This window comes from Talpa occidentalis, unplaced genomic scaffold (assembly GCF_014898055.3).
Source record: "Talpa occidentalis isolate TD23 unplaced genomic scaffold, MPIMG_talOcc4v2.1 talOcc4.6, whole genome shotgun sequence".
NCBI classification, from domain to species: domain Eukaryota; kingdom Metazoa; phylum Chordata; class Mammalia; order Eulipotyphla; family Talpidae; genus Talpa; species Talpa occidentalis.
Window position 1 is genome coordinate 41,243,899 of NW_023604972.1, and position 14,514 is coordinate 41,258,412.

The 14,514-nt window shown below is 36.2% G+C and overlaps 1 protein-coding gene across 2 annotated transcripts in view; it reads left to right on the top strand.

Annotated features, from left to right (window-relative positions):
* Positions 1–14,514, top strand: part of SLC4A4 (solute carrier family 4 member 4) — a 347,176-nt gene that overhangs the window by 251,771 nt on the left and 80,891 nt on the right. For both annotated transcript variants that reach the window (XM_037530399.2, XM_054688304.1), the window contains exon 13: positions 8,646–8,779. In XM_037530399.2, the coding sequence (XP_037386296.1) occupies positions 8,646–8,779 (134 nt within the window). The remainder of the gene's footprint in view (positions 1–8,645; positions 8,780–14,514) is intronic.

The following is a 14,514-nucleotide window of genomic DNA, read 5'->3' on the forward strand; positions in this document are numbered from 1 at the left end:
TTCATATCTATCTTCATAAGGGAAGTATGTCTGCAGTTTCCTTTTTGTGTATTGTCTTTGGTTTTATCTTAGAGTATTGTTGGTTTTCATAAAATTTGCACATATTTCCTCTTTCTCAATCTTTTGGGAAAGAGTTTGAGAAGGATAACTATTAATTCTTCTTTGAAGGTTTGATAGAACTCACTTGTGAAACCGTCACATCCTGGACTTTTGTTTTCTTGGGAGAACTTTTATTACTGCTTCAATTTCCTTGCTTGTATTTGACCTGTTTGGTTTATCTATTTCTTCCCCATTCAATCTCGGGCGGTTGCATATTTCTAAAAGTTTGTCTATTCTAGGTTATTCAACTTACTAGCATACAAATGTTCATGGTAATCTCTTATGATCCTCTGACTTTCTGAGATGTCTGTTGTAACTTCACTTTCATTTTTGATCCTATTTATGAGTTTTCTTTGTGAGCCTACTTAGAAGTTTGTCTATTTTGTTTATTTTTCCAAACAACCAGCTTTTGGTTTCTTTCATCTTTGGACTTTCTTTTTGGTTTTGTTTCTCCTTCTTTTTCAAGTTCCTTAAAGTGAGAGATACGATTATTTATTTGAACTATTTTCTGTTGGCCTGTATTACTATATATTTTTCTCTTAGTACTGCTTTTGCTGTGTCCCATAAGTTCTGGAAGGTTGTGTTCTCATTATCTTTTGTCTTAAGGTACTTCTTAATTTCTTGTTTGATATCCGTATTATCCCAAAAGTTATTCAGTAGTGTTTTGTTCATTCTCCAAATATTAGAAAATTTTCCTGCTCTCTTTTTGTGGTTGATTTTTAGTTTCATGTAGTTATAGAATATGCTTGATATGATTTCAGTCTTCATAAATTTGTTAATCCTTGTCTTATGACCCAGTGTATGGTCAATTCTGGAGAATGTTCAATGCGCAATTGAGAAGAATGTGTATTGAGCTTTTTGGGGGAGTGCAGTTGCCCTATCAATGTCTATTAAGCCCATGAGATCTAGTTCTTGTTTAAAACTGTTGTGTTTATTTTCTGTCTGGTTGATTTGTCCATTGGTGAAAGTGGGGTGTTGAAATCCCAATCACACATGTTTTTTTCTAATCTCTGTTTCCAGATATAGCAATTATTTTATATATTTTTCTGCTCCTTCAGTTGCTGAATATATATTGATGAGTGTTATGCCTTCCTTTGGGTCCCATTTACTTACAGGATTGCTTTAGAACCCTTTACTCTGAGCCTGTGTTTATCTTTGGAGATCAGGTGCATTTCTTGTAGACAGCAGTCATGTTCTGTTTAGTAATCCAACCAAACGCTGTGCCTTTTAATTAGCAAGTTCAGTATACTTACATTTAGAGTGATTATTGATATATGAAATTCTGATACTGCCATTTTCTCCTTAATTTTGTGGTTCTAACAATTTCCTTGTTTAGTTCTTTTTGGATGTTATTTTCTTCAAATTAAATACAAGAGCTTCTTTCAACATTTCTTGGAGGGGTAGTCTAGTGTTTGCAAAGACTCTCAGCTTCTTTTTATTTGAAAAGGCCTTTGTTTCTCTCTCATATGTGAGGGAGTTCCTCTCAGGATAGAGTATTCTTAACTGAACACGTTGTTCATTTTCTCCTTGCCCCAGTGTTTCTTCACAGAGATCAAATGTAAGTCTAATTAGGGTTCCTCAATGTCTTCATATATATATATGGGAGGGTGTGTGTGTGTTTCTCTCCACCCTGATTCTTTGTGCATTATCACCTTATAGGTAACATGTTTGATCTTCTCATTGGTCTATTCTATTTCAATAGCACTCCTCAGAATTTTTTTATCTCCTTTCTTGATGTTTTTACATCCTGTATCTCCATTATTTTCTTAATGTTTCAGTTTCAGTCTTATGTTCATTAATTTTATTTCTCAGTACATTCATTTGTTTTTCTGAGATTTATGTATCCTTGATCAACTTTTATGTGTTTTCTTCCACTTTAAATTTCTTTATTATGGGAACTTTGAACTAGGTATCTGATAGGAACAAGAGTTCCTATGTCTTTGTGGTTCTGAGATTTGTTCTCTCTGTGGTGTAGTATTCCCATGAGGACTCAGGTTGTCCTTTGTTATATTTTTTAGTCTCCCTACAATTTTATTTCTAAATATTAACAGTGTTGAACTTCCACTTTTGCAGTCAGGGTGTCATATATCAGGGAAAACCAATCTGTAGCTGGGTCTTCTGGGCGTTGGTGTGGGGATCCTGTTGGGATTTGTTGCTGGTGAATATGGTATACATGGGCTTGACTCATGCCTGTGTTACCACTGCTAGCCCTCCTCTTTGGGTTTCAGACCCACCTCTCTGCTGTGTGCAGCCTGGGCTTTTGGTATAACACAGGCATGTTCCAATGTGGCTTTGCTGTATCTGCTTGGTCCCGATAGTCACCTACCCAAGGGCGAAATCAGTGGGGATTTTTGTACCTTTTGAGCTTTTCTTCCTCATGGGGGCCCTGTCTTCCTGGCTTACCCCAGCACTCTTACCCATATCTGCCACCTTTTAATCCATGCAATCAGTTTTGCCCTTGCCAAGCATAGGTATGCACCAGTTTTCCTGCCCTAGTAACTGCCTTTCCCCCCCTTCACCCTTTTGCTTTTGTTGGAGCTGAATTTCCTCTGTGTTGAATACCCAGGTAATGTGAGGTACTCCGGTTTCAGCCCATGTCATCGGATCCTCTGACTTAATGCCTGTCTCCGCTTATTAGTTTATCTTCCCCAGAGCAAAGCATGAACCTTCCTCTGATGTCATCTTTCTCTGAAATCCCAGCACTTAAATTTTTAAAAAGTGCTTAATTCCAAGCTTTCCTTGGTTAAAAATTGTCAAAATTGGAAATTCTTTTGTTTTCTTGGGAGTTGTACCACTTTTCTTTCTTTTTTTTTTTCTATATTCTTCTTTCTTTTTTTTTTTTTTAATCTTAAATTTTATTTTTATATTCCCCCATACAATTGCAAACGCCCCATTCTGACCCCAATTCTTCCCCTCCCGCCCCCCACCCCCCAAAAAGTGTCTCTGGTTCATAGTTTTTTGTTGATTTTGATTTTCACTTTCTTATATTCATTTTCCTGGTCCCTTATTTAAGTTTTCTAGATTCCTGCTATGAGTGAGACCATCCGGTATTTTTCTTTTTCTTTTTGGCTTATTTCGCTGAGCATGATCCCTTCCAGCGCCATCCATGTTGCTGCAAATTGCATGTGTTTATCTTTTTTGAATGCTGAGTAATATTCCATGGTATATATGTACCACATCTTCTTGATCCAGTCATCTACTTTTGGGCATTTGGGTTGTTTCCAAAGCTTAGCTATTGTAAATAGTGCTGCTATAAACATAGGGGTGCAGGTGCTCTTTGGAATTGATGTTTCTGTGTCCTTTGGGTAAATACCTAGGAGTGGAATTGCTGGATAGTTGTACCACTTTTCTGTTATTGCCACTCAACTTCCCTAAGCAGGGTTATAATTTTAAATGCAAAGAATAAATTCCTTAATATAAAGGACATAAAACAACAAAGGTCATTCTTTTAATGTTATTTGAAGATGCTAAACTGCAATTAAGTTAAAGTTGACAGCATGTATTTTTAATTTTTAATGTTTCATCATCTGGGATGTGCTTGCTTTGCTGGTAGTGACAGATATGATGGCCCAAGCAGCCCTTGTCACAACTAGTTCAAAGACATGAATACTGGTGTTACCAATCAAGTGTGATTTTTTTTAAGAATCTTGATCTTAAAAAAAAGAATCTTGCTGTAATTCTCTGGTTTATTTTATGCTTGGTTTTTCTATTATGGTGCTTGTGTTGAGTTTCTTTGGCTGTTTTGTAAAACAAGGACTCTGTTTGATTTAACTTGATACCTTCATGTAATCAAAAAATGTTCACGAATTGTTTGGGATGTGGATTTTTTTTATTTCATTACTGTAAAGTAAAACAAAGTGTTTTTTTGAGCTTACTTTCCCTATCCCCCTCTTCCCCAACACACACACACACACACACACACACACACACACACATACACACCCACACACCCCGTTACCTTTTCCTCTGAGGACTAATCATCATTTCTTTCCATGCATGTCATTCTTGACTATCTATCTTCTTCTTCCTATTTTGAGGAAAAGACAAATAATTATGTCTTTTAAAGTTACAGAATGTCTTTATTTACTCATTTGAAAAATATTTATCGTACAGGTTTTGTGGTTCAGATTTATAACCTTTTGTATTAATACAGGATCTCTGTGATCTTTTTATATTTAAAAAAGGAAATGAGAAGCAGAAAATGAAAGGGAACCAGCATTTAACTGTAGCTCTACTTTATTCTTAGCTCTTTAAACATTATTGTCTTATTTAATCCAAATAGTTTTCTTATGAAACTGATAATTCACCTTTTAAATTAATTTTAATTTTAGTTGCAGTTAAATTGAAGTTATTCATTGCTTGATATTATTTTAAAAGCTATGATTTTACGGAAGAGAGAGTTAGTATTTAGAAAGTTTGATAACTGTTTAAACTGACATTTAAACTCATACATCCCTGACTCCAAGGTATGTTCTTTGGAAAAGACATGGAAATCATCTAGTTCTGCCTCCTCATCTCTTGTCTACATAAATACATTATGTGTATGTATTCATCAAAGAATATTATCTATCAGAGGCTCTGCTATAGCACATTGTCCAACTGAATGTGCATACTAACTATATAAGGCATAGAAAGGCTGCTAAAGTAACTTGTTAAAAGTTATTGATTGTGGGGGGCTTCCCTGGTGGCACAAGGGGTTAAGACAAAACCTATGAAGCTGTCTGTAGCCGCTGCAGCACAAATTCGATCCCCAGCCAGGGAACTTCCCACATGGCGCAGCAGACCTCTCCTTACTCGCCCACTGCTCCCCTCAGCAGTGTACTTCCATCAATTTGCCTGTTCTGTCCCCCACTCTGTCTCTGGTGAATCCTCTCATCCCCCACACCTCTGGCCTGTACCTCAGTTCTTGTATTCATAAATAAATATATCTTTAAGAGTTACTGATTGTGTCAGTGGTGCAGTCTAGATGTCAATTTGAGACCATCTGACTCCAGTTTTATTGTTATACTATGTTATATGATGTTTTTCTTTTATAAGAAGAAATTGACAGAGATTAAGTGATATTCCCAAAGTTATCAGCATTTTGGTGGTAGAATGGAGTATAGACTCTAGATTTCATTACTGCCAATTGTTAACTCTTTCAGCTATTCCACAATGGATGTCACCTAATCAGAAATGAATAGAAATAAAAGCTAACCCAAAATGAAGCTTCTTACATCACACATCAGAGCTCGGCCATCTGTATTCTCATGAATTTACTAGGGAGTTTATTCCTCTGTGAGAAGTCAAGTGTAGAATTGTCTTCATGAGTTGCAGACATTAAAATACACACATCCACATATTGTTTTCCTTTTTATATTAATGAACATGGAATATAATAAACCAGAAAAAGTATTTCTGATAATTCACCTTATAAATTGCTTTCAATTCTAGTTGCAGTTTAATTGAAGTTATTCATTGCTTGATATTATTTTAAAATTTTCTGTATCGTCAAGAGTAACATGTCAAAATATAGTGAAAATAGTTTCTTTTCTCAGAAATGCTGGAAGCTTCTCTAAGTTTAAGCAAGTTTCCAGTGCAATGTATAATAAGTCACCTATCTGTGTTTTCAAAATTGTAAGCAACAGAATGGAAACTGTAGTACTTACCAAAGGATCAAGTACTGAAATAAAAATAATCTGCCTTTTAACAGTCATATGGCTTCCATAAATCAAAGCTGTTTTCTGAAAGAAATTACTTGTTATCTTTACTAAATGGCTTTTGACCTCTTAGAACTGAGGGTGCAACTTGGACATTTTCTCTTCCGCTCCTTATGTTTCCTGAATCTGGAAGGGACAGTGTATAGTAAGATGGAGGAAGAGAAGCATGGGTGATGCTGGGGAATACTGAGTGTCACAGAGATCAGTGGTGATCCAGTAGAGAGTTCTTAATCTCACATTCATCCTTTTTTCCTTCATCTTCTCTCACCCAGGCTGTGTTGTATTAGACTCCTGTAACAGTGATGAGAAATAAATACTTCTCCCTGTTTGATAAAGCGTGAATCTATGAAAGTTGACCTATCGTATATAACCCAAGAGTTACATGTCCTGTCATACAGACAATTCCAGTCTTATCCTTTGTTGTAACACATATTAAAGGAAGCCTGAAAAAGAAAGATGAATTATAAAACCATAAGCCCAATGTCAGTGCACAGGGGGTGAAAAAGTGCATATCCATAAGCATTCCAGCTGAAGGCACAACTTTCATCCTGTCCAAGAGTGAGGCAGTGTTTGGATAAATACCCATATTCCAAAGATTTGTGCAACATTGAATTGGATTTGTTCATATCATTTAACCTCCCCCAAATCTCATTTTCTTTACATATGAGAGATTAAGACTAACACTACTTGTGGGCAATAGGGAGTCTCTTTCTGTCCCTGTGAGAAAGAACGAACTGGATCCTCTCTCACTATGTATGGAATGGCTATAGAAAAATGAGATGACACCCTGAAGCTAAGCAGTAAAACTCATATCCATGTGTATCGAGTCTCCTTACAAGACCCTTCTGCCAAAAATCTAACCCAGACTTTTTTTTTTTTTTTTAAATACAAGCACTGGGTACAGTCAGAAGCATGGGAGGGTGAGAGAATTCACCAGCACCAGAGCGGGGAACAGAACAGGCAGACTGACGAAATACACTGCTGAGGGGAGCAGCAGGCGCAGCAGGAGAGGTCTGACACGCCATGTGGGACCCTCGCCAGTGGCCGGGGATTGCAGCCCAGTGCTCAACCACTGCGCCACCAGGGGAGGCCCAAACCCAGACTTTTTGGAGGGAAGTAGTTGCAAGGAATTGTTTCCAAATATGTCTAACATCATGTGACAAGTTAATCTTATTATATGTCAACCTTGCTTTTATGCCCCAACTCCACCCCAGCTCTATTATTACATAGTGCTACTCTGAAAGATTTTATCTGTTTTGAGAAATAAATGCTACCCTTAAAACAGGGGGATGTGCTATTGCTAATATCCTATGAGTACTAGTAAATAGAGTAAAATTTAAAATAAAAACAAAGGTGACTTTGTATTGGGAAAAACAGTGTATTTGTGTCTTTAAGTTGATTTGTAAAATAATTTCTTTAGAGTCAGTTTGTGCCTATTAAATGATTAGTGATGAAAAGTTGCTGAAAAACTTGTGGCAGGGGCAAGAGATGAATTAGTGAGGTAGACAGACATGAATAGGTTAACTGGTTGAGTGGTGTATAGGACATGACTGAGGGGCATGTCACATTCCCCAGATATTCACTCTGTTCCTGTCAGGATAGTTTACATTAAGAAATGACTTTTTAATATAAACATAAATCATACTTTTATGAATAGGTAATTTATTGTTCAGTTGAAGCGAGAACTCTTTCTAGTACCATTTTGTTTCAGTGGATATATCTGGTTACACAGATCATATAATTTTCTTCCGCTGTGTAAATTCATCTACCACTAAATATATTTTTGTGTCTTTTGAAGCTATAAAATGTCTTTACTCATTTAAAAATGTTTTATCTTACCAATTTTATGGTTCAGATTTATAGCCTATGTATGAATAAAGGGTTTCTGTCATCTTTTTGATATTTGCAACAACCCCTTGATAAGACACCATTTTAAGTTTACAAATAAGAATTTTCTACAAATAAGCATGTGATTTTCTAATTGAAGTTTGAAATGATGAAAAGCATAGGAAACAGGTTCATTTTCTAGTATCTGGGACATTCATCCCAAATGGCATGATTGAGAACATTAGGATAATTTTATAAGTCAGTGATGCTTTATGGCTCATGTTTCTGTGTTCTTGTTATGCTAAAAGAAAGAAATGGGTTGATTTTCAGAGAGCTAATGCAGGGAGATGTGGCCACAAAGTTTATTTGTTCAGATCCCTGCATTTTTATTTCCCCCAGCAATAAAATAAATCGAAGCTTTTGTATAAATTTACATTGGGCCATAAATATATAATAAGAATTTTTTTTGAATTGTCATAGGGATTGTAAAATGGAGGGCACTTTTTATTTCTCCTTTGTTCTCCTCTCCACTTTAAAAGCTTTCTTCAAGAAAAACAATATCTTTTGTGCATAAAATGTAACTACTCATAAATTCCTGCTATGTGCAAGTGAATTCAACTCCAACACTGAAAGTAACCCCAAAGAGAAATTGCTACCCAAAACACTGAATCACTCTGCCCTCTTGAGGGGATTACATCATGTGACTTTATGTAGAAAAGCTTCAGCTACATTTTCACTATGACCAAGGTCATCTTTTTTGTCTTCTGTGGTGAATCATGCGTCATTACGACCACCCATTCTTTGGAAAAATTCAAGCAATGGAGCAGGGTGGAATGGCTAAATTGTGTGTGTGGTGAAGTAAATAAATGGTAATATTCATATTGACAAGAATCTTTATTCATATTCATTTGATACAGCCATTGTAATAGCATATTCATGCAGTTTAATTTCCCCAGTGACATCACACATTGGTAGAAAAAAGATGTGTTTCTTTTAACACCTGTGTTTTCTTTCTCTTAGGGCGTGTTGGAGAGCTTCCTGGGCACAGCTGTCTCTGGAGCCATCTTCTGCCTCTTTGCTGGTCAACCACTCACTATTTTGAGCAGCACAGGACCTGTTCTAGTTTTTGAAAGGCTTCTATTTAATTTCAGCAAGTATGTATATACATATAATTACAAAGAGAATTTTATACTTGTAGAGCATTCATAGTGTAACTATAGCACAGAATCTCAGCCAGGTTGCTCAGAACACAGGAATGTTAAGACTTGGAGGTTGAAAGACCCTTCAAGATAGTGTAGTCCAATGCACATTTCATATTTGATTCACCTGAAGCCACTTGTTGAATTATCTGCTTGCCTTCCCCATCATGCCCTGCCCGTAGAGTCCTAATATGCATCTCAGGGGAATGACCCCTGTGGACCACAGTACCTAGACTTTATTGCCTCGGAATTGCTATTAAATTTGGCTAGTGCAGAGCACCAGCATAACAGGGAGAGATCAGGATGTGTCTCCCTCCCAATACTTAAGTGGCTCTGCTGTAACGCCACACTGGCTGTGGTTTGTTCTGTCATAGTGTTACATACCCTGTCCAGTGCTCCTCCACCCTGTTTTTTATCCCTCATCAGACCCTGGTGACTCTTCCTGATGTTGCTTGTGTCCAAGCCCCTCACCATTCTCTGTTACATCCCTGTAAATAGACTATTTATTAAATTTTCCTCAGAATCCCATTTGAGCATGTCTTTTGCTTCCTGCCATGTTCCTGTCTACACACTAGAAAAATTAAGTGATTTGTTCAAAGTTAAATGGGCATTAATGAAATAGACTGCAAGCTCCTACAATCTGTTCCTAACCCCAATTCCAGTGGTCTTAACTGAAGGTACATTCAAAGACTCAGCTGAATAATAACTAATATTGCAACAGGGTGGTCCCCAGGAAAGGGGGAGGTTCCCTGCCCCACCCAAGGGAGGGTGGAGCTGAGCAGCAAAAGAAGAAGCTGCAGGAAGAGACGGAGGAAGGAAGCAGGATGGAGCAAGGAGACTTGGAGGAGGCGCATGGAGCCTAGAGACACGTGAAGAAACTGCGCTTGTCTTTTGGTCGTGGACGGGGTGACACAGATGTGGGTGAGACCCGTGGGGAGGTGACCATGGCAGCTTTTATCTTGATGTTGATTTTGCTCTTTTCCTTCCGGGCTTGTCCAGTTGTTTGTGACCCTTTTCTGTGGGTCCCCACTGGAAGATGTTTTAGACTTGTGGTAGACTTTGGGGCCTTGTTCTGGGCCGATCCCATATGGATGGACTTTTACCCACGAGGGGATGGGTAACTTTGGGTGCTTCATTTAGAAACTAGACTCTTTGCCTTACCTGTATTGTTTCCTAGTTTAATTAAAGTTCCTTCCCATTAAAGTCTCCTATGTTTTGTGTTGATGCGGCGGATGGCAGAACCCATGTAGAATAGGCAGGTTTGCAGGGTTTGGGCTGACCCTCTCCCTGTCCTATAACAATTTTACTGAATGATGAACACATAACAAGTGGGTTGCATGTACTACATAATTTAATTCTTTTAGCAGTGCTGTGAGGTAGGGACTGTGTTCTGTTTTATAGTTGAGAACGCTGGTGTGGAATAAACTGCTGAATGTTGGCAGGGTTGGGAGTTGAATTCCCGCTTTCTGACTCCAGACCCTACTCCTCTTAGAGAACCACTAGACATTACTAAATGGGCCTGGCAATTATGATATAAATATTTTCTTTTAGAAATTGATGGCTTATTTTAAGTAGGAGACAATTGAATTAAGTGAATCATCCCAGTGGCCACATTTGCACATATACAGATTCAAAATCACGTTGGGTATTCTGGTCTCATTCTGATGAAATGATGCTTTTCTGATGCTTCTAAGAGAATTGCTTTTACAGGCAGTTCTCAATCCTTATACAGATTTGCAAGATATCATATGACTTAACCAGAACTGCTTTTGCAATTTCCACATTTTTATATCATTATAAATGTTTAGGATTTTAATGTTACAAATGTCATTACCTATATAATACCTCATGAACTTAGGGCTTATATGAAACCTTGGAAATTGGGTGAGCCATTAAAAACGAAGATGAGATAGAGGAGAGAATACGGATTACAATCTGGTTTTCTAAAAATTGGGTTGAGAACATCAGTGAGTGTCCTCTGAGAGTTTAAAGTACCAAATTTTAAATAATGTTCTGAGTTTTCTGTCGATCCTTCTCCATCCTAATTCACAGAAGAATCCTGGAAAAAATCTGTTCATGTCAGTTTATAGAAGGAGTCAAGCAAATATTTGAGAAAACATTGTATGACACAAGAAAGTCTTTGTGGAAAGATGAAACAAGCATGCATTATAAACAGGAACAAACACGCACAATCTGCAGAAAGATTTATGGGATGCAATGTGATCAGAGCCTCAATGTACAGAAAATGTTTGCTTCCTGGTTTTCTTCAGATAATTGTAGGATAGAGATTCTTTCCTTTCACTAAGTGAATTTCTTTCTCACTTTCCCTTCTGTTTCATCATAATTGGTAACGTAAACATATTTCCAAGAGATTTATTTGAAAACAGTTGTAAAGCAACAAGAAACATTTGAGAAACAGTGCTTCAAACCCATCATTTGACTAACATGTGGTACTTATGTGGCAAACCTTATTGTTTTATTCACAAAACTGTATCATTTGCTTATATATTTTAATAGCAGTGCTAATATTTTGTCTAGATCCAGAGTACTTGTGCAAATCATGATGCTCCAAAGTGTATTTTGTCAATTATCAGTCCCATTTGATGCACAATAGAAAAATAAAAGTTTCTGTGATCTCTAAAAGATGGGGAAGTATGTGTATTGCATCTCCATCTTGATAATTCCTGTTATACTTGAGCTTACTAAAGTATCTGAGAAGTCCTTCAGTAAAAAAAAAAACAAAAACAAAAACAAAAAAAAAACAAAAACAAAAAACCAAACCAAAACCTGTTTTACTATGTCTTGCCTAGATTTATCTGATATATTTTACCATTTTTAAAGAAAAAAATAGATAAATTCTTCCTTTGTAGGTTCAGTGGACACAAAAAATTGGATCACATACCCACAGATTTATCTGTTTAGTGATACAGATTTTAATATTTGCCCTGTAAACTGGAGAATCATTAAGGATTATAAATGATATGCTTTCAAAGGTCACCTTTTAAAATTAGTACAGAATCAAGGAAATAACTTACAACTTCCCAAAAGCATTTATGGTTTTGTTTCCTGAATTTTCAGTTGCTTTACACTATTTTTGCAAATTGTTGTCCAATAGCAGAGCATTACATTCCTTTTCTTAAGTGACTAATCTAAAAAAAGTTTCAGTCCTGTTTTCTAAATCATGTAGAAAATTCATGGTTAAAGTCAAATTTTAGCCAGTATAATTGTCATTTTTTATTTAATCATTTCTTCTTTACATTCTTTGAACAATTTACTTATAGACCTTCAAATTATTATTTTCTATTACATTACTGATTTTGCTAATTTAATTCAGGGAGTTTCTATTTATTTGTGTGGCTGAACATTAATTTCTTTAGCATGATTCAAAGGCCAATTCTTTTGTCTGTGTCCTTGGTTTTATGCTACTGAGAAACTATAACTCAAAAATATAGATACACTGTGGTACCATGAGGATATAAACTCTTTTTCCCTGTCCTAACTCACTATAATTAACTTTATTTTTACTATTATTTCCTGTTAATTTTTATAGCTTAATTGCTATTTAAGCTTGACACCAAGGGGTTGATACCTTTTTGGATATAATATTGCCATTATATTATAGTCATTATTGTTGATCAACTTGTTTAAAAAAGTTTCCGATCTTGTATTCCTCTTCTTGCTGCTATAAATGTATGTATTCACAATGACATGCTATTGACTTTAATGATTTTATACTCTGGCAATATGTAAGTATTTCAGAGCACCTAATTTGGTATATGGTTTAGTTCCCAAGATTTAAGATATACAGGCATTTTAATCCTTTGTATGCAAACTGTTCGTGTTTTTTACCATTAGCTAATGGATTTGTTTCTCATCCTGTCCTATAAGTACCACTTCCATAAACAAAGCATTCTTAGAACAAATGAAGATTGCTCTAACTTGTTAGGCAAGCAAACCTAGGTAATTATTTTTAAAAACTAGGTCATTGTTTATATGCCTTATTTTAAGAAGAACCTGTTGGCTCAGAAGTAGTGAAACTGTATTTCTTAGTTTTAACATTGACTTGTGTAATAGTGGAAAGTTCCTATAACTTTTCTACAATCAACTAACCTCACAAAGATAGGATTATACAGTGGGGTTCCAGAAATAAAGGGAACTGGAAAGAAAAGCAAATGTTATCTTCAGAAGGATTTCAGGAAACCCACAGAACATATGCATCATTAATAATACCCTGGTTTGGTAATGTAGTCCCCACATGACTGAAGAGAGGACAGCAAAGCCTTTATCAAGGAGCTAAGTACAAATTGGGTGGAGAAACTGTGGTGAGATTGTTAAAAGAACCAATCAAATAATACAGATATTTGTTTTCTGGATCAGTTCTGTCACTAAATGTTTAGTAGTGGGTTAATGACTTTACCTCCATTGACTTCTGTGTCCTTATCTATAAAATGGGGGCATATTTGACTAATCTGAATTAGTATTAAAATTGTCCAGAGAGAGTCTAAAGCATGTATATATCCATACATACATATAAACATATTTGTTGTGAGGATTGAGTCATACCAGTATAAGTAAAGGGAGGCAGGTCTAAAATCTGCAGGGTGGACCAGCAGTCTGAAGACCTAGGACAGCCGCTATTCCAGTTTAAGTTTAAAAGCTGTCTGCTGTAGAATTGGTAGAAGCCAAAGTTAAGAATGATATCTAAATGCAGTCTTCTGGAGAATTCTTTCTTGCTTGGGGGAGGCCGGTCTTTTTTGTTTCATTCAGGCCTTCAACTTATTGGGTGAGGGCCACCCACATCATGGAAAGCATCTTGCTTTACTCAGAGTCCACCAATTTAAGTGTTACTCTCACCCCAAAAATACCCTTAAAGAAACACCTAGAATAATGTTTGGCTAAATCTCTGAAAATCCTGGATCCAACCAAGTTGACACAAAAAATAACTATCACAGCATCTAAGGAACTTTTCATTCTAATATTCTGTAAAATTTTCAGTCATCTGGGTACATGTGATAGCTCATCAACTAATGTTAGTAACTGCCTCAACCAAGTTCAAGCCCATAGGCATTCATTAGTCCACCTAGCAGGTGCTTAGTGAATATCTTCTATGAGCTAGGCACTGTGTTAGGTTAGAGGATTTGAATTTTATTCTAAGGCTAGTGGTAGGCTATCAAAAGTTTTAAACTGGAATGCTGATTTACTGTTTAAAAGATAATTTTGTTTGTGATGTGAAAATGGCAAGCGTGGGTATGAGTAAGGATATCTGTAAGGAGGTTCTTATATATAATTTGGCAAAGAGTTCTTGAGGCTTAGACTGGGTTGTGGTAATGAAAGTGATAAGTGATGTCTTTGGGAAAGTACTAAAATTTATCCCTAACAGTTATGAGAAACTCATTGTTTAAAAGAAGACTATAGAATTTCAAGCATGCATGATTTTTGAATTATTTCTCTCTCTCCTACATATGAGAAATGTAAGTAACTACTATCTGCCTTTGCATCACAAACAAGTTATGAGAAAATATGTTGTAAAGCAGTCTCCACTTAATCTAAAAAGAATCAGTATGAAATGGTAAAATGTCAAGAATAATCAACACCTAACCCATCTTCTCCTAGATCTTGAACTAATATACTTACTAGTTATAAGTGAATTCTTATAAGTGAATCTTGAACTAATTCACTTATAAGAAATA